Source organism: Sturnira hondurensis, unplaced genomic scaffold (assembly GCF_014824575.4).
Source record: "Sturnira hondurensis isolate 20B ecotype Veracruz unplaced genomic scaffold, ASM1482457v3 Scaffold0022566, whole genome shotgun sequence".
Classification (NCBI taxonomy): Eukaryota; Metazoa; Chordata; class Mammalia; order Chiroptera; family Phyllostomidae; genus Sturnira; species Sturnira hondurensis.
In genome coordinates this window covers 6605354-6625212 of record NW_028095197.1, presented here as the reverse complement: position 1 = coordinate 6625212, position 19859 = coordinate 6605354, and the positions used below count along the sequence as shown (strand labels likewise).

The 19859-nt window shown below is 50.2% G+C and overlaps 1 protein-coding gene, 1 long non-coding RNA gene and 2 other non-coding genes across 8 annotated transcripts; 2 read left to right on the top strand and 2 right to left on the bottom strand.

The window, feature by feature from the left end:
* Positions 1-4721: 4721 nt before the first annotated feature.
* On the bottom strand, positions 4722-12522 carry DNAJB5 (DnaJ heat shock protein family (Hsp40) member B5). Of its 4 annotated transcripts, none has more exons than XM_037035939.1 (5): positions 12399-12522; positions 11398-11542; positions 8804-9048; positions 5124-5725; positions 4722-4997 (listed from the first exon to the last, which is right to left on the bottom strand). In XM_037035939.1, the coding sequence occupies exons 2-5, from the start codon at positions 11463-11465 to the stop codon at positions 4764-4766; spliced, it is 1149 nt and encodes a 382-aa protein (XP_036891834.1). In that variant the 5' UTR covers positions 11466-11542; positions 12399-12522; the 3' UTR covers positions 4722-4763. The 4 variants fall into 4 exon arrangements, with proteins under 4 accessions (XP_036891834.1, XP_036891835.1, XP_036891836.1 ...); XM_037035940.1 differs by having other exon boundaries at positions 11398-11539; XM_037035941.1 differs by lacking the exon at positions 11398-11542.
* Positions 12523-12879: 357 nt separating this feature from the next.
* On the top strand, positions 12880-16535 carry LOC118979673 (uncharacterized). 2 transcript variants are annotated; one of them, XR_005064968.1, is made up of 5 exons: positions 12880-13023; positions 13919-14042; positions 15895-15983; positions 16187-16307; positions 16472-16535. It is a non-coding gene; the product is annotated as an uncharacterized LOC118979673 (long non-coding RNA). The 2 variants fall into 2 exon arrangements; XR_005064969.1 differs by lacking the exons at positions 12880-13023; positions 13919-14042 and adding an exon at positions 15197-15802.
* A 785-nt stretch (positions 16536-17320) lies between these two features.
* On the bottom strand, positions 17321-17516 carry LOC118979918 (small nucleolar RNA SNORA73 family). Its single transcript, XR_005065012.1, has one exon. It is a non-coding gene; the product is annotated as a small nucleolar RNA SNORA73 family (small nucleolar RNA).
* An 873-nt stretch (positions 17517-18389) lies between these two features.
* On the top strand, positions 18390-18496 carry LOC118979915 (U6 spliceosomal RNA). The gene has a single exon (XR_005065010.1). It is a non-coding gene; the product is annotated as a U6 spliceosomal RNA (small nuclear RNA).
* The last annotated feature ends 1363 nt before the right edge of the window (positions 18497-19859 follow it).

The window sequence follows — 19859 nt, the reverse complement described above, 5'->3', positions numbered from 1 at the left end:
TAGATTTAATTTAATTTAGAAAAATTAAGTAGTGTGGTGTTTCTTGCTTTTCAATGTTATGGAACAAATTTATACTCTGACAATTATTATTCCATTTAATCTTTACAACTCTTTGAATAGGTATTGTTATCCCTGTTCACATAAGGGGAAACTGAGCTCAGAGAATGTATATTCCTTCCAAAGGCAGAGCAAAGGATTGACAACCCCCCTTGTACTGTGAGGAATCATTTGGATATAAATGACAGCAAATAAAATCCAACAGGTTTAAATTAAATGGGAAGTATTGACTGATAACTAAACAGTCCGGGGCAAAGCTGGCTCCAGATAGTAGCACTGATGCAGGGACTCAATTCAGTGTCATCGAGGTTCAGTTTCCACTACTTGGCCTCTGTATTCTGTGCTGATTTTTCTCAGGTTTTATGTGGTAGCCAGGAAAAGTGATGTTAAAAATGTGATATAACAAGCCTTGGCTGGTGTAGCTCAGTGGATTGAACACGGGCCTGCGAACCAGATGATCGCAGTTCGATTCCCAGTCAGGGCACATGCCTGGGTTGCAGGCCAGTTCCCAGCAGGGGACTCACGAGAAGCAAGCATACATTGATGTTTCTCTTCCTCTCTCCTTCCCTTCCCCTCTAAAGATAAATAAACAAAATATTTTAAAAAACAATGTTTAAAAAAAAGTGATTTCACGCTGACAACATTGTGATTTATGGGTTCCAATTGGTCATGTATCCATCCCTGAAATACTCATTGTACTGTTCACAGGGGGATAGACTACCTCTTCTGACAGGCCTGAGTCTCATATACACCCTTGGAATAAGAGTGTGGAGGGAAGACCACTCCACCTGCACGTGGACTGAGACTGAAGAAGTGGGAGTGTGGTAGTTTCTTTGGGGGACACAGACACACTGTTTCTAAAAAGGTGTATGCTTTGGTATCAAAACAAAGTAAAACAGAATGGTGTTCACTACAACCTTCTCTAACTTCCTGTTCTGCCTTCTGACCCAGAGCTGTGTCATTACTCTTTTATAATTTGAGGCTTCACCTGAAGTATGAATGCAGTCCCTCAGAAGGTTGGGGAAGAGTCTGGATGGGGCCTAGGGCAGGAATCTTGGAAAGAAGGAATCTATGGGACACCCAGAAATCTGTGTGGATAGACCATTCCATGACCTAGGCTCTCAATTCCTATATCTTTTCATCTCAGAGTCCTTTTCCTGTGCTCCAATCCAGCTATGGTCAGATCTGAAGTCTCATCATCAGGAGCTGCCTTGCCTTCTGAAATAACAGTCTGACATCCCACCCTCTGACTTCAACCCTCAGATTTGTCCTAAAGATGACAATTCTTCTACCTTGTGAGGATATCCATTCCACTGATCCTTCCTCTTCTTTCCAGTCGGTGAGCAACCTCTTGCCTTCGTGCCCTCCCTCTCCATGATACACGTTATGGTCACTATCCCAAATGCTTCTCAATTCATTCTCCTTTCATCATTTCTACCTGGCAAAATCCCAACTCTCTGCCTCCGCCAGACCTGCCCTGTAGGAAGTGGCTCAGCCCTATTGGATAAAATCACACATATGAGTAAGCTGGGACACATATGAGACCATAAACTTATGGTCTACAACTAATGGTCACCTGAAAAGCATTTATTGATGAATTCTATTAAGTGTCTGCTATGTGCTAGGTACTGTTGTTCTAAATACTTGGGATACATTGGTGATCAAAACAGGCAAAGCTCCCTGCCTGTGAAACTTACTTCATTTCTTAAAAACTCTCGCTTTCTACTAAAAAGTCAAGTCAAGGTCTGGCACACCCCCTAGCTGATGTGCCAGACCTCCTTTTTTCAGAGGGTCAGAAGCCATCACATGGGAACTTTCCATCGTCAAAAACCATTGCATATAACCTCCTTCCTTCCTGCCACAGTGAAAGGTGTCTCTCGAGGTGGCGTCCCTTGACCTCCCCAAGCAAGGATGGGTGCCCTTATCCTCCTCTCCCCCACCAGCACTTTCCACACTAGATTGATCTGTATGTTAATTATCTGAGGGCTTGTCTACCCAGTTTACAACTCCAGCATCTGTCGCTTAGTATCTGGTCAGAGGCTCAGTAACTTATGGGTGAAGCAATGAGAAATGAGCGGGGTTCTATTGTGGGGCAGGCTTCCTAGCGGCCACCTCAGGAGGCTTCACCCTAGGACCCAGTCAACCTTCTTGACTTCCTTGAGAACAGAGGTGGGCAGTTAAACTCAGCCAAGATTCCAGCGGGACTTTCCCAGACACCCCAGAGCCCTTGCCGCCGCGGGACGCCCCTCCTCAGTTGGCGGGGTCCCTGTGCTCCCAACCCACTGCAGAGCCTGCGAGTGTCCACGAGAAGCCACCCAAGTTGCTAGTCCCTCCGCCTCCCTCTCCCTTCCCCTCTCCCCTCTTTCTTCCCTTTCTTTTCCAAAAGTGCCTTGGATAAAGGTGTGAGGAGCTTTTTTTGAGGGTATTGTCCCAGGAAAAAAGACAAGGGCAGGAAGTTTCATGTTAAAAGCCTAGTCAGTGTGTCTCTGTGTGGAGCCCAGGACCAGGTGAACGCAGAGCTGTCTTCATGGCATTGGGGATACTGAAGCTCAGGAGGACATGGCCATCATGGGCAGGATTCTGGAGCAGAATCAGGGCTCATTCCCTGACTGGTGCAGCTCAGAGGCTTGGGTGTCACCCCTGCAGACCAATTCCCAGTTGGCACATGCATGGGTGGTGGGCCAGAACCCCGGATCAATGTTTCTCTCCCTCTCTCCCTCCCTTCCCTTCTCTAAAAATAAAATATTTTAAAGAAAGAAAAGAATCAGGACTTAGGCACAGAGGAGAATCAACACCAGGAGGAAGTCTAGGTCCAGGCAGAGCCCACGGATAGGCATCCTTTCAACTACAGGACTCCTCCCTACCAAGATCCAAGAAAAGTGACAAGTGCATCATGTCGTCAGCACAGCATGCAGGTCCTAAGGACCAGAGCTGCATCAGCAGGCCAGGCAGCTCAGAGACCAGAACACACATTCCTGGAAAATGATGAGATTTAAGGATCAGCAACAATTGTTCATGCCTCCCAGGGAGCCTGTGCTCCCAGCCAAGCCCCACCAGTGCAGACCAAAGATCCCAGGTACCTCCAGCTCTCCACTGTCCCAGACTCTGTCTTTGGGGCTGCGTCTCTTCTAGTTATCCAGGAAGTCCTCCTCCACCCCTCCTAGGAGGGAAATTTCTCTCAAAGGAAAATGCTAGTCCATGTAGAGAAAATCCATTCATTCTCATGATAGCACATCCTTCAAAGAGGATAGTCTTTGTTTCTTATAACCATGGATGTTTATTCTTTCCAAACAGCTTTGTTTCTTCTAATAGGTTAGTGTTATCTTCTGTCTTTGCTCTTTAGGGTATATGTTTTGGAAGTCCTAGAAGTCTGGACTTAGAGGAAAGAAGGAATCAAGCTTCACCTTATATTGAGATCCTGCTTGAGCTTCTCAAAGGTGACCAGGGCCCTGGAGGAAGGTCGACTATGGCACTGCACACCCACCTCCAACCCAGCTTCATTGCCCCTGCTCATATGCCATATTTTTAAAATATTTTATTTTTTCATAATACTGTCATTACAAAAAAATACAAAAAAACTACTATAAAAACATTCAGGGGCTTGTCAAAGTGAGAAAACCTAAAGACCCCACCCTAGGACCTCGCTGAAGCAGTCCTCCCCTAGTTCCTGCACTATCGGATTTCTTTTTACAACTCTGGGAATGGGGTGGAGTCACACAGGCATCAAAGGGCTGGAAATTTCCCACACAGCCTCCATGAAGGGTAAGAAATAAGTAGCTTCACATATCACAAAAATGGGATTTGGAAGTTTGGGGGTGGCTAGGCCCTGAGTTCAGAGATGTGGGGAGAAACCTGTGACCCTGAATCTCTTGCTGGGGAATAGCTGCCACCTGACCCCAAAGCCCTTTCCCTTCCTGATGAGGACTGGGAGACAAAGCCTGCCCCCCCATCTTTTAGCTTTAATACAGCAGGCCCCCTTCCCCTCCCTCCATCCTTACACACTTCTGAGAGCAACAGGGAGGAGAGAGCTTCCAGCTCTGGGGGGTCTGGGCAGGGGAGATGTCAGGGAGCTGAGAGCCCTGTTCGCCTCCCTGCCCAAAGTGAAAAGTGTCTTGTGCTCAAAGGCCTGGTTCATGGGTCATGGACCTTCCCTTTTTATCTCAACCCTGGAGAGGCACAGACAGCTCTAGGTGAGTGCTTTGTGGGTGTGAATGTGTGTGTGATAACCTAGGACACTGTGGACCTGGGGGTGGGGTTGGGGTGGGAAAGCAGTGTCCTTCTATCCCCTTCCTCCCCGCTAGGAGGAGGCTGAAGGGAAGGGAGAGAAGAGGTATTAGCAAAGCTGAGAAGGGAAAGAGGGCATGCTATGTACAGGCACGGACAAGGAATCTCTACACCTTCAAGTAGCACTCAGGTCACTCTCCAGCCACTGGAGTGGGAACTGCATTCAAAGCTAGTGATAAGAAAATTGACCCCTGGCCTGGGCTAGTTCTCCCCACCTCCCTCCCACTTCCCCAAGGCAGCCCAGCTCTAAAAGGGGTCAGGGACAGGAACATTTTCCTGAAAACCAGTGGGATTTCTTTTTTTTTTTTTTTGCATTTTAGAAAAAGTTGCCAGTGTCCAGTGAACATCAAGTTGGGTGCACATTGAGTAGGGTGAGTGTGGGGGTATTGCTGTGGTAGACTCTGGGTTGGCTGGGGCAGAGCCTAGGAACAGGGGAGGTGCTGCTTAAGGATCTGTCGGGTCTGTGGTGTTAATCTGTCTGGGAAGCGAACTTTGAATTCAACAATGAGATCTCCCCGCTGGGTGGGCACCTTGGGGAAAGGAAGGCCCTCCCCACGGAGTCTCTTCACGGTGCCTGGCTTGATGACATCATTGCAGGGCAAAGGGATCACTCGGCCATCAATGGTGGGAATGTTCACGGTACAGCCACACAGCGCCTGGGGAAAATGAGGCAGAGAGTAATGAAAGGTGAGAGTTACTGGGAAGAGCAAAAAAATTAAAGTGGGGAAAGAATGTCCCTATCTTCCCCCCTCATCAAACATGCAACCTGACCAAGGTCGTACCTCCTTGAGGCTAATCAGAGCACTGTAGAGCACGTTGGTACCATCTCGGCGGAAGTGTGCATGGGGCTTGTCTTTGAGCACAAAAACTATGTCTGCAGGGATGTTGTCAGGTGTGGCATCACCCTCTTTGGGGAAAGTGATCTTGGTGCCTTCCTTCCAGCCACGCTTGATGACAATGTGCAAGATCTTGTCCTCAGTGCGCACAGTTCGCCCATCAGGGTTGAGGCGCCGCCTCGTGATCTTCATACGCTTGGTGGAGCCATGGTAGATCTCCTCCAGGGACACCCGCAGCTCATGCACCACCGGTGGGTCCTGCACCTTGCGTCGAGGGTACAGAGGTTCCGGAGCTCGCCTTGGACCCCTACTCAGCCCATTGAAGCCAAAGCGGCCGAAGGCACCAAATGGGTCCTCATCATCATCCACATCCATGTCATCTGGATCAAAACCACTGAAGGGTCGAGTAGAGCGAGTGCTGGCAAAGAAGATATCGAAGGGGTTGGAGCCACCAAAGAAGGAGGCAAAGGTGGCATGGGGGTCTCCATGGAAGGTATAGTGAAAGGAGCCACTGGAGCCACCTGACGAACCACCGCCGGTCTTCAGGCCTGGAGGGAGGAGAAGTTAGGGATGATGTGGCTGGCCCAGGCCCCACCCCAGTCTCCTCTCCCTGCCCTCTACCTCCCGACTCATGGGCCTATAAAGAGAAGAAATCTTTAACTCTTTTTTAAAAAAAAAAATTTATTTATTTATTTTCAGAAAGAGGGGAAGGGAAGGAGAGAGGGAGAGAAACATCAATGTGTGGCTGCCCCTCATGCGTCCCCCACTGGGAACTGGCCTGCAACCCAGGCATGTGCCCCGACCGGGAATCGAACCGCAATCCTTTGCTTCACAGGCCTGCGCCCAATCCACTGAGCCACACCAGCCAGGGCTCTTTAACTCTTAAAGAGAGCGCTGCTTTAATAGAGTAAGAAAAGTCTCTGGTGAGATTAATTTTTGCTTTTAATTATATGTTTAATAAAGCATAAGTTGAGGTAAAGAGGCTGAGTTATCTAATAGGTGGAAAAGATAAGACTAGAAGCCTTAGAGGATGTGACTTCCAGACCTGTAATCTCTCTCAGGTACCAATGGCCCAGATATATCTCACAGAGCCTTGAATGGTTGGCCTGGGGTCACATTACAAGTAACATCTGGCTCCAAAGTTTTTGCTTATTTTCAAAGACACACAGGGCAAGAGGCAACTGGACAAGATTTGACCCCACAGCGGGATATTAAGTTACCTGTCCCAAATAAAGTGAGGATATAATCCAGGAGGAGGCCCACTCTCACTCTGCTTCTAGCATAGTTTCTTCTTTCCTTGACTTCAGACCAAATGGGAAATGAGGGCCCCCAAAGCAAGAAAGCTCATTAGCTTGGAGATGAGGGGCTACTTCTCTAGGAAAAGTTCTCAAATGCTTTGTTCCCACATTCAGGGCTCACAAAGTTGCACAACTCCAGGGGGCACCATTCACACATTGGATAGACACAGACTACAAGGGAAATGAAGCTCCCTGGAATTATATAACACCAAGCCCTGTATCTCATACTTAATGCCAGAGCAGCTAAAATGCATGAATGAGCTGGCACATTGTGGGTGGTGACCCCAGCTGCTCTCTCTGAAGTTAGGTCCTCTTTAAGGGACTCAGGTTCCTAGTGGAAGGCTTCCGGGGAGATGGTAGTGGTGGTAGTGGGCAAAAGAGTGGGCATAGGAAGGAGTGAGAATTGATCTAGAATATATAGGGTGGGGCCCAAGCTAGAGGAAGGGACTCTTCTTTTTGAGTCCTTTCTTTTATCTTGAATTTCAACTGGCTGTGGAAGCCTGAGTCTACATTAGCCTCTCATTTCTGGGACCACAAGGGCAGATTTGGATTTCATTAGAGAGGCCAAGTGGCAGGCTATTCAGAGACTCCTGGCAGCTGCCTTTTTACCCCTTCCTTAAGACTCAGGGTCTGTTCTTTCCTTTTGTTGATGTCTGATTACCAGGTGAGTTAGAGAAGCTTGGCAGAGCTCAGTGAGAGAGGGAGGTTGGGCTGGTGACAAAAGGAAGGGGTAATTTCTCTGCAGGGATTCCTGCTGTGCCGCTACCACCCCCTTTCAAGCCAGGAACGACTTGTCCTCAGCCAGGGCTGAGCACTGAGTCTGTGCCCACAACTGTTCTGTCTGGGTGTTGGGGAGGAGGCAGGGCAGACAGAAATATAACCCACATTTCCAAGCCTGCTTTCCCTCCCCAGGCTCTGGATGTCTCTTTAAGGTTGTGCTGCATCCTCAGGGCCCTTCTGGGATATAGATCTGCATTAGAACCCAGTGTCTGGGCCTAGGGGCTGAGCTTTGCCCTTCACTAGGCTTGGTCATGCAGGAGGGGTGAAGTTTCCAGGTAGCTCTCTCTCAGCTCCCCCCTTTTTCCTGAACAAAAGTAAGGCTGAGTGGAAAAAGGGTGCAGTTCTTGGAGAGGTCACATGGTGGCATGGTGTCTGCACGGCTTTCCCCCTTTCTCTGCCTCTACTCCCATTCCTCCATCCCAGAGGAAAAAGAATCTTAGCCGAGAGAATACTGGGGATTCCAGAAGACGTCTGGTGATTCTGGAAGTTGGCAAGTTTAGTAGGTGAGCCAGAAAAAATGGAAGAAAGTAGTGGCATGGAGAATGAGAAGAGGGGCTGGGAGGACTGGGGTGCTTAGAGGGTAACGGCACAGAACACAGCAAGGAAGAGCAGAGGAAAAGAACATTCTTTTGAGTGCCTACCCTGTATCGGGTACAGTGCATATGGTTGGCCTATGTAATTTGAGGCGACAGTGGCAAAAGTATGGAGGAGAATGTAAAAGAAAGGTAGCTGCTGTCAGGGAGGAAGGACAGTTCCTCCCGGGAGGGAGAGTCCTCAGCTGTGACTATGTCTCTTAATATAGCCTGACAGGTGCCTGTGGCTGGCGGGTGGCAGGCAGCCTTGAGGGGCAGGCCTAGAATTAGCAGCTACATCATGCCAGTGGGATGTGCTGGGAGGGGCCGCCCTCTCAGAGGCTTTATTTGGGCCTTTCCTGCCACCCTGTGTGTGGCCACCAGCTACCCCAGGGACAGGGCAAGATGCCAGCAGAAGTTTCCCTGCCACGGGTGGATCCCTGCCACTTCCTTAGGGAGCAAAGCTCCCCTCTGTTCTGGTGGCCAGAAGTGGGCAGGGAGGGAGCAGAGAAGGGAATGACCATCTCTTTAACTCAGTGCTTCAGTGGTTAATTCCCAGGCTGCTTAAGGGTCAAACTTTTATGCTGATGAATGTAAATGCTGTCCTCCCCAAAACCATATACTCCCTTTCTCTAACCTCCCCAACAGCCAATGAAGCAGCAGGGACTTCAGGCAGGACTAATAAGGTTGGGAGGGAAAAACAGGAGGGGGAAGGCCTCTGATTCCAAGTTCAGACCTCTCCAGGGCCTGAACTTAAGCGGGGAGAGGGGCAGAGAGGGGCACAGAGAGGTGGGGAGAACTATGGTAAGACGGCAGGGTAGTAGGTGCTCTCTCCTCTCCTCTGGGTGTTAGTGTGAGGAACAAGTTCCTCCTTCACCCCTTCCTCAGTCTCCAGTTTTCTGCTATGAGAACTGAGTCATCCAGGACCCAGACAAGGACAGGGGCCCAATGTCAGATTGGAGCACTGCTCCCTTACCTTCCTCCCCATACTGGTCATACAGGCCTCGTTTCTTAGGGTCACTTAGCACATCATAGGCCTCTGCAATTTCCTTAAACTTCTCCTCAGCGTTGGGTTCTTTGTTCTTGTCTGGGTGGTACTTCAAGGCCATCTTCCGATAGGCTTTCTTGATTTCATCTTCGTTGGCTCCCGATGGGATCCCAAGAATTTTGTAATAATCCTTTCCCATCACAGCCACTGGGCCAGCACTGGTCTCCTTGTTTCTGAAAGAAATCCAGGGCCAATCCTTGATGCTTCTATTCCCTTCTGCCCCAGCCCTGCTGCTGACGATCCTGCAATCCCTAAAAGTCACTGTGTAACTTTCAGCAGGTCAGGCCTTTTCTGTGGGCCTCTGTCTCCCCATCAGTAAACTGAAAGGTTTAGACTAGATGATCTCTTCCAGTGCTGACATTGTAGGATTTGGTGATTCTTTCCTCAGTTCCTGGGTTTTCCCAGTGGGAAGCTGGGGGCTGTGGCTCACTTCTTGGAGCTAGGCTAAGACCCACGTCCTTGAGCCAGACTGAGGATCCCCAAAAGGCCCTGCAGAGTGAGGTAGCACCATGGACTGACAGACCCACACACAGAAGCTGGCGAAGATCAATGTACTGGGTGAGGTCACCTGAGTATCGTGGTCTCCTACGCCATGCCTCAGGCATGGTGCCCAGGCTAAGGGCAGCTGGGGCAGTAGCCTACGACTAGGGACTGGCCTGGGTCTTCAGCCAGTTGCCCTGGCCAGCCAGGCTGAGCCAGGGAGTGGGTGCCTGGAGTCCTCTCTGGGATTGGAGACCCCAGGCCTCCCTGCCCCCAACTCCCAGACTTTGCTAATTCTCACGTGTGACTCAGGTCAGAGGGTGACTCACCGCCTCTGGAAACTGCCATTTCTAACTCCCTCACTTAGTAGGGGGTGACACTGTCCTTTCCTCAACCAGGACAACAGCTCCCTTTACTCATTTCCCAGTGTCTACACACAAAACTGTGTGTGAAGACACATCTGTGCCAACTAAGCACCAATATTAGTGAACAAAAACATCCCAGTGGTAGGGCCTTTTGAAACCTTAGTTGTTAGGAGACAATTGGGCACTAACCACCATTTCCTTAATACCTTCTCTACCAGTCCCTCCCTCTCACCTGCCCAGTGGTTTAGGATCTGGCCCAGTGCCAGGCCCACACTCCTCTGAGTCCCTTCTAAGCTGGATGCAGGGGCATTTGTTATGTGAGGAAGAAATATAAGGCTCTAATTCTTTCATGCTATTTTCCCACCACCCATGTCTCTGTGGTGTATATGAAAGGAAGGGGACTTCTCTGTATCTAGAGCTGTTTGGGAGAATGGCCAGAAGCCATTCTCCAGCCCTTCTGAGTACTGGCCGACCCCTGCCAAAGCCCAGAGAGCCAGTCTTTCTAGCAATGTCCTGGGGCTGACGGCTACAGCTAAGGCCTGCTTTTCTGCCTCTTGACTACTTCAGTGAGGAGTACAGGGCTTCCTGGCAGGAACGAAGGCTGTAATTAGCAAAAGGAGGCCTCAAAGCTCCAGGTAGGTAGGGACAATGGCCCTACCTCCTGCCCCCACAGGGCCTGTAGCAGGTGGCTGAGTTGACTCATGGCTCTGGGAGTCACCTCATTCTGACGAAGAGAAGGCTTCAAAAAGGCAGGTCCTCCCCTTCTACCCCTACCAGCATGTCATGCCTGGTGGGGGAGGCTGGGGATGGAGGAGGCAGAGAAGAAAGAGCATCTGGGGGAGGGCAGCCATTTTCGGAAGCAGCAGTAAAAGCCGTCTGGGAGGGAGCTGGGGGTGGTTTGCCATCTCTGCCTCAGCCCACACCTTCTTTCCCCTCAGACTGGGAAGGAATCCTAGCACACTGAAAGGTGCCCCTAGAAAACTACAGCAGCTTCTAGGCAGAGGGCAAATGAAAGACTTGCCAATTCTCCCACCCTCCGCTTGCTGTCCCTGCATTACCTCTTCATCCAGCCAGCTTCCTCCCGGGCACCCACCTGCTAGCTGTTCTAGACCTGTAATACACTTGCCTCCACAGACACAGGGCAATCTCTTTCAAGAATTGCCTTTTTCTTCCTTCTTTCCTCCCTCCCTCCCCTACCCAAAAGCCACGTGTTGGAATGACAAAGGAGCCCCATGGCATGGCACTGCCTTTGATGGAGAAGAATGGAGAGGATGTTAATGCAGAGGCAGGAATAAAAAATGAGGAGAAATGGCAAGGGGACTGGTATAGGGAGGGGAGATTGCTGATACAGAAAACGAAGTACTGATGGACAAGGGCGAGGTAGAAATGGAAATGGCCGAGGTAGGAGATGGGTTGCCAATGGTTGAAGGAGAGATGTAGAGAGTGAAAATACTGGAGATGATTGTGGAGAATGGGTGGATGCCTGAAGGGTTTGGCACAGGAGACGAATGATAAGGGGTACACTTCATTCAAATGTAGGGGTGAGGTAGGAGGCTGATGTATGTAATGGGGATGAGATGAGGATGAGATGGAGGAAGCAAGTAGGCAATGGTGCAGGACGTGATGTGGAGAAACTGACTTGGTATGGTATGAGTGCCATTCTCCGGAGGGACTTACCGAAACTTCACAAACCCATTCAGCGTCCACGCTCGAAGTTTTAAGGGCTCCAGCTGAATTTTAAACATCAAGCTGGCTAAGAAGTCTTCTCCCCAGAAGTGTGGGAAGCTCCGGAAAGCTCCTCGGGCCTGTAGTGGGGTTGCTGCTGGGGATGGGCAGGAGAGCACTGTGCGCTTAAACATGCCCAGCCCGGCTCCTCACCTCTGATGGCTCCACTGGAGCCTGCTTGGAAAGCTGCAGCTTTGGAAGTCACCTCCCGGGTTCTCAGAGGCACTTGCCCATCAAGGCCTGTCCAGTGCAGCAGGAGCTGTACCTGATCCCCAGGTGTGGAGAGTGAAGTGATAGGGTCCAGAGGCCACCTGCTCTCAGGTGCAGCAATGTCTGGCTGATTGTGAATGGCTGTATGACAGTGTGACAGTAAGGCTGGCAGTGCGAGCTTGTGCCGTGAGTGGCAGCGTGTGTACCTATGACAGGTGTGACTGTCTGTGAGGGCCTGAGAGGCACTGAGCTCCTCTCGCCTCTCTCTTGGGGAGGACCCGACCCTAAGCCCCAAGAACCTACTCAATGAAGTCACTGATGGGGAGTCTCCTCCCTCACAGATAGGAGGGGAGGGGCGGGGCAGAGCTGAGCCCCACCGGGACAAAAGGCGCGGCGAGGAGAGGAGGGGAGGAAGAGGGGAAGGGGGGAGAGAGGAGGGGGCCTGGGCGGAGGAGGGGGGTCGGTGATGTCACCGGTGCTGGCTGCCTGGGCCGTCTCAGAACCGCCTCCGCCCGGTGGAACCCAACCCGACCCGGCTCGACCAACCCTCCCCCGGCTCAGATGCTGACTGCCCCCTGTAAGAGGGTCGCGGACAACGAATGCCTTGCAGAGTCCAAGACCCCGCACCCCTACGGCAGAAGAGCCGATAGGCCCTCAGTGCCCCAACCCCCCTGACACCAGGACCCCTGGCTTCGCGACGCCCACACTCCCAGGACCCCCAAATCCTAGCTCGGCTCCCTCACCGGTGAGGAGCGGCGGGTGCCTCCGCGGTCCGTCAGACAGCCGCTGCCCCCTCCCCCAGCTCCGGCTCCGCCGCCTCCACTCTGGACAGGAGTCGCCTGCCCGCCGGCCGCAGAAAGCGGGCCCGGGAACCCGCCCCCACGGCTCCGCCTCCGCGCTGCCCATTGCTCCGTCTTCCCGTCACTCAGTTCAATCTCGGTTGTAATTGGACAGCTTTCTACAAGTGCCTTAGTGATAGCCGCCCATTCCCCACCCCTGTCACCCGGCCACACGCGCACAAATTCCTGGCAGTGATTGGTATGGCTATGATTGGTGGATTCTGGAATCAGTCAACCACACCTCTTCGCTTACTCGTCATGTCATTGGTGAAAAAGACAGAGGGCGGCAACTCCACGCGCCCTTTGATTTTATTGGTTAGTCTGTGGGGCTCAGACCCGAGCCGGGAGGTGGGGTACACAACTACATTAGTCCAATCTCCGGTTTGGGAAGGTGGGACGTACTGGCCACCGCTGGAATCCCGGGAGAGAACCTTCTGGAACCCGTGCAATATTAAAGGGAGCCTTAAAGGAAAACTGCGCCCATCAGTTGGCGATGACTCTGGGCGGTTTCCTCTCATCATTTAGGGGGGTAAGAGAGAGAGAGTAGTGCACTTTGGGAGGTGTAGTCTCTGGACTAGGGTCAAAAGGTCACCCATTCTTAACCCGTTTTTCATCGAACTGTGAACTGACTTCGACTTGACCTGATTAGGTTTACCTTACCTTGACCCCGAGGTGGCCTGATGTGACCTAACTGAATTTCAAAACGGGCCCCGGTAGACTGCAGAATTTAAGTGCCCTTCTGTGGCCTCCTTTGTAACCTGGTAGTTCTCCTCAGCTCTAACACTTCCGTGATTCCCTTTCTGAGTCCCCTTTTCATTCCGTGTAATCCCCACATCCCAGCTCCCTCATTAGCAGCTCCTTCTCAACAAGCCCCACATCCCCCTTAAAGTTCTCTCTATAACCTTCCATCCTACTTCCCCTTTGAGTTCCTATATTTTAGCGCCCCTCCCCGCACCCCCTTCCTTTTTTCATTTTCTTTGTCCCCTGTGATCTCCGGTCTTTCCCCCAAGATCTTCTGGCTTACCCTATTTTTAATCTTTTCTGCTCCCATGCCCTCTCCTATTCTAGCTCCCCTCTTTAACCCTTCATCTCAGCTCCACATAATCTTAACACCCTCAGAATCTCCTATCTCAGTCTCACCCCTCCCCCACGCCCCATTAAATCTCAACCTAGTGTCCCCGCTGTTCAGAGCAGGCAGGGCTGCGGAGGCGGCCACCAGCGGAAGCCGACGCTTGAGCAGACACGGTGCCTGGTGCCTGGCGCCCACGTCACTGTCTCCCAGGCCCATCTGTGCTAGAGGGATCGGGGGGTGGGGAGGGAGTAACCCTCTGGGTGAAGAGGGGGAAGGAATTCTTGGAGGGTTTGAGGAGAAAGAAAGGGCTAGAGCAGGGGTTCTCACTTCTCTTTCTTGGTCATTTTTTCAGAGGCATATTTGGGACATCCATGAGGTCATGCAAACTGGATAGAGCTGGAAACTGAGGATGGGAGAAAATCAGTATCTAGCCAGCAGAGCAGAGCAGAGTGTGAGAGAGGCCTAGGGGTCCTGAGGTCAGGCCTGCACAGCACTACCTGTCTTCTTTCTAGTACTCACTCTGGGCATCCCAGGTGTGAAGTGTGTAGAAAGGAAAGGAAATGGGATGGAGAGGAGGTTGGGTTTGGGGGATGAGGAGAGGAGGGAGGGAAGATGGGATGAGGAGAGGAGGGAAGGAGAGATTGGGTAAGAGGTAAGGAGAAGGGGGAGTCAGGAACAAGGAATGGAAGGGATGGGAGATGGGCTGAGCAGCAAAAGGATGGGAAAGAGATGTGGGGTTAGGAAGAATGAGGGAGGGAGGGGAGGTGGGGTCACAAGGGAAAGGAATAGTGTGACACAGAGATGGGCAAGGTAGGATAAGGGGGCCTAGGACTGGTGCTGGCTCCTTAGATCTGGGGGCCCTTACTCCCCTGTCTCTAGACTCCTGGGGGCCTGGTTTGTGGGTGGCTCTGCTTCCTCCTATTTCAGTTGTGTATTTTGCCTCCTCCAGTCTTCCCTGTGCCAACATGGAGGCAGAAAGTTTAGTCACCAGCCCTCAACCTAGTCCCCGCAAATGCTAAAGTGTAGGCTTAGACCTTTGAGGGTACAGGGCTGTGCCTTCAAGTGTTGGTGGCACAGACTCCATTGTCTGCTGGGCTCCCTATTGCTGCCCTCTGTCCCATTACCCTGGGTGTCAGGTGCGTGTGAGGAATGAGGGTGATGCTTAGGCTAGAAGAATGCGGGCTCTGGAGGCAAGACTGTCAACCTTGTGAGGCCGCATCTGTGCCTCATTTCCTTCGTAAAATGGGGATATACAGTAGCAGTACATCATAGGGTTATTGTGGGGGTTAATTAAGGTAACTCGTAATGCACCTAGTTCTGAGCTTGGCACATAGTTAATGCTTACAAAGTTAACTGTTACTCTGAGTGTTCACAGATAATCTCGGTGTGTGAGTGCATCTGTAAATGTTTGGTTCTGATTGGGAGTTATTTGTGCTGTTATGTTTGTAATGTAATTTGTAAGAGTCTATCTGTGTAATTATTTTTGTGTGGTGGTGTGCCTGATTCTGTGTTATTTGCTGTAGGGGTGTGATTCTGTGTTAGTGTACACATGCAATTAAGTGACTGTGTAGGCCTGTGTCTACATGACAGAGTGGATAAGTGTGGCTTCATGGCTATTGTCGCACTGACATCTTATCTGCCGGTGTCTGCATGCATGTATGATCATGTCAATTGCAAACACCCCACTCACCCTCCCTTTCAGTGGAGACATCCCCATGGAGACATAATCCTAGGTGTCCCTCATTTCCTCACCCTGAAGGAACCGGAAGCTGGGGGCATGGGTGGGGGTGGGTACCAGTGAGGAGGTGTTTAGACAGGAGCACATGTTCCGTCCCAGACTGCCTATGGGAGGGGGAGCCTGCAATCTTGTACATATTCTGAAGGCTCCAGAGGAAGTGTTCCCCCTCCAGCTCATTCTCAGTTCCCTGTCTTGTCACCATGGCAGCAGTTGCCAGGCGCTCCCACGGTTACTAAGATCTGGATGTGGGAGGCTGCCAGGCACTGTTGCCAGTAGAAACAGAGAATCCTGGGGGAAAGGAAGGCTACTCCCACAGCTGCCAGCTCTCTGCAGTGACAGGACTAGCCCTTTGACCTTTCCTGTCCCAAAGTTGTATGTATCATTTGTGACAGTACTAGAGTTGGTGGGGACAGGCTTTAACAGGAAGCTGTGACTGGAATACTGAGATCTACCTTCTGGGGAAAAAGGGGCTCTAGCCTGAGCATTACCATCTTTACGGTTAGGAGGCCCTTAGAAATTAGTGACTACCTCATTTTGTTCCCCATACTTTATATTTCTGCCCTGGCAACATCTCTGCTTGATTTCTCCAGTGGCTGGTGCTTATTGCCTAATGCCTCCACCTGTATAGGAATGCTACATTGACCCCATTACCCTGGATGCAGACTGACTTCTTCTTGAGGTCAGACTCTTAACATGTCACCTGGATACATACTTCATGCTGACACCTGAGCCCAGACTTCAGTCCCACTCTGAGTCCCAACTTTGGCCTCAGGCTGAGATACTGTCCTTATTAGTCTTAGTCCTGAACCAGATAGTTCCCCACACCCCGCCTCAGCCTAAGCCCTCCTCCTAGACATGGATCAGCCCTCATCTTGATTACAGATATTTAAATTATCTGAAGATTCCATTCTTATCATTTACTCTGAATGAACACTGAACAATGATCTAACCTCCCTGGTATTCGCTTGGCATCTCTCTGCTTGTTGTGAACCTACACTGACTAGTACCATACGGGTGAAAGAAGTCATTTCTCGCCTTGGGATGAGAGGGCAGTGCTAGGAATGACCAGCAGAGGGCGTGCAACATCAGGTTCTAGAGGCAAGCTTCCCAGAGCCAACCTGGGAAGGAGATATCAGGGGTATTGAGACCTTGGATCTTTTCTTTCAGGTCAAGACCCAGAGCTGCAGGCACAACAGATGGTCTAAAAGGTTGAACTAAATAAATTAAAGTTCCATCGCTTCTCGGCCTTTTGGCTAAGATCGGGTGTAAAGTTCCTAATTCAATGGTGCGGATGCTTTGGGGTTCATGTGAGTTCATGCAATCATGGATCTCCCTACAGCTCGGCAGGGCTCAGGGCTGAACACTCCCCAGAAGGTCCTTAACCATTTATTGGCATCATAGGTGTCAAGGCATCCCCCTCCTCTAACTAAATGCTTTTTAAAAAAGATTTTTTAATTATTTATTTTTAGAGGGAAAGGGAGAGAGAAAGAGGGAGAGAAACATTGATGTGTGAGAGATACATCGATCAATTGTCTCTTGCACATCCCCAAGTAGGGACCTGACCTGCAACCCAGGCATGTGCCCTGACTGGGAATCAGACCAGGGACCTTTCATTTCGCAGGCTGGTACTCAGTCCACTGAGCTACACCAGCCAGGGCCCAGCTCAATGCTTCTGTCATATGCTTATATAGCTTCACTACCTTCCCTGGTATCCAGTGGTCTTTTGGTCCTATTGAGCCTCTACTCCACCTTTGGTCTTGGCTCTGTGTTTTAGGTCACATTGACCTTATAAGTCCCATCTGCCAGGTACCAGCTTCTGCATCCCTCAAGACTGCTTGCTCCTCCCTAGGGTGAATACCCCTCAGGCCTTCATGGGTTCTTCTGGTTCATTCTGTTCCAGGCACTAAGACCATATTTCCCTGCCTGGTTTTGGGTTTGCGGAGTCTGATTTAGCTTTTGGATTACCCGGCTTAGGTTTTTTTTCTCTCCTATTTTTCCCTCTATTTTTATTTCTAGAGATGTTTTCTGCGTGGTTTGTCTCCTCGGTCATTGTCTAAAGGACTCTGAGAAGCTGTAGGAATATGCAGGCACAGATTCAAGGCCCATCTTTCTCTCCAATGTTGTGGAAAAGGACTGTACATGACAGGGCAGAGCCCTGTGCTCCCTCCCATATACCACCTGGACAGAGCACCTGGCTTATTTTCTTTCTGGGATGCCAGTGCAATTACAAATGAGCCAGCCTGCTCCTTCTTCAGACTCTGAACTTGGTTCCATGTAGCCTCATGTTACATCCATTTTTTTGGTAGCCACCTCCAACTGTTCACCCGTACCAACCGCGGACCGCAATTTCTTTCCTTTCTAAGCTGCTAAATCACATCTCGTCCATTTCTACCTGTTATGATTTTGAAAGGAGTGTTATATTTACTTTAAAAACAAAAATACTTGAAATAAATTAATTTTAAAAATTGGCAATGCAGAGTTTCAGGGCAATCCCTGGGCTTGGAAACCTCTGTACCTGATGCTTAATTACTTAAAGGTGGGACGAGGGACTGAAGTGCTCACTTTGGCAGCACACACAAGGGAGGACCCCAAAACCCAGAATTTATTAAAAATTGTGTATTTATTTTTACATGTTTAAACTTCAGTCACCTTCAGAGTCCTCTCCACTTGATGCAATACACCTATCGAGACTTTTCCCCACTGCTCACAACAGTTTTTGAGCTCATCGATTTTGGTGCCTTTTAGTGCTTCTGATGTTTTTGTTTCACCTCTTCCACATCGACAAAAGATGCTCAGGGCAAGATTGGGTGACTAGAGAGGGTGGGGCATGGGGATCATGCCATTTTTTCGCCAAAAACTGCTGAACACTTAGTGTGGTGTGGGCAGGTGCACTCATAAATCACCCATCATGAAATGGGCAAATATGTTGGAAGAGTCCTCAAAAAAATTCACTGAAGCCAAATGCAGCTTCTCACAATAATGCCAGCTGGTACCTATGCAGACAGGTTCCTAGAACACTCACCTAGCCGGGGAAGGCTGTACTATGAGGGATCCGCCCTCCAGAAGATAATTCCAGTTTTGTTTTAGGTTTTTTTTATCCTTCATATATTAAAACTGAAATGATACAGAGAAGATTAACATGGCCCCTGCATAAAGGATGGCATGAAAACTTGTGAAGTATTCGATTTTCTGATAAAAATTAAAATGTAAGAATGTAAAGTGGACGTATATATGAATAAATTAGTATACTACAAAACAAAAACTAAAGAAGGACTGAAGATTCCCAGTGGGCTTGGCTGTGACTTCAGCACTGTGGACAGAGGCCACTGGCAGTTCCACAGCTATGCCTGGGACTGTGGTTGGGTGGGAGATGATACACACACAACCTTCAGATGGGGCCAGAAATCCATGCTGTTCACTCAGTACCTTGCAGGGTACCAAGCTTCTGGCTCATCAAACTCACTCTGTCCTCACTCAACTATCAGCCCAGGAAGCAGACAGAAAAGGGATTATTTTCTAGATTTTTACAGGTGAGGAAACTGACATTTAATTAGCCAAGTCAAACTTCAAGTAACCCTTTGGGTGGGATGGGACAGAAAACACATTACTCCATGTTTAATAAATGCAGCAGCCACTGTTTCCCTCGGGGTGATGAGTTTCCCTAGTGACAAAGAGGGGTGCACTTGAGCCAAAGTGGGAGAGGGTGAGTGGAAGTCCGTGTGGAACTGAGGCTGCAGTGTCAAAGTCATTTTCACTGGGGGCCACGTCAGCCTTGTTGTTGCCTTCAAAGCTGAATGTAATTTTAGGACTGTATAAATGTAACTACTTCTTAACTAGGGGCAAGGAGCTCGGTGCTGCCGCCAGGTAGAAACAAGGTGCCAGGTTGAATGAAACAAGCTGGAGGGCTTTATTTAGCCTGCAGGCCTTGTGTTTGCCACCTGTGCCCTAGCCAGCCCCAGGAACAAGTGGCAGTTGGTAGAAGGAAGAGTTCTGGGGGGCCAGTCATGACTGCTGGATTGAGGGTGGGGACCTCTGTGGGTCATTAGGGCCCACAAACGACCAAGCTGTTATGCCCCCCTTTCTGTGCCAGTGCTTAGCTTCACTGAGCCTGGAGACAAGGAGAAGGAAACCTGTAGGATGTTATTAAGATGCCTCCAAGCCTGATAGACCTCCATTGGAAAACTCTGGGGAGGAGAGGCCCTGGGAGTGAGAGGGGTGAGTTGTGCAGGTGGCAAGAAATCCTGTGACATGGCTATAGGCCTGGCTACTTGTGTGGCTCTATTCCCAGCGAGTAGAAAGGGGAGGTGCTAGACCACAGAGCAGCCCGTTCCTTGCGGTGTACTTTGAGAGGCAGGCATTGGTGTACTTTAGACAGAGGCCATTGGCTGTGCCTCCAGCTGTTCCTAGAACTGTGGGTGGGTTAAGAACATGGGTACTGCAGCCAGACTACCAGGTTTCCCTGCTTCCTGGCTGTGCAACTGTATGACCTTGAGAAACTTTCATCCTCTGTTCTTCACTTTTCTCATCTGTAATACAAATCTCATAGGGTTGCTTT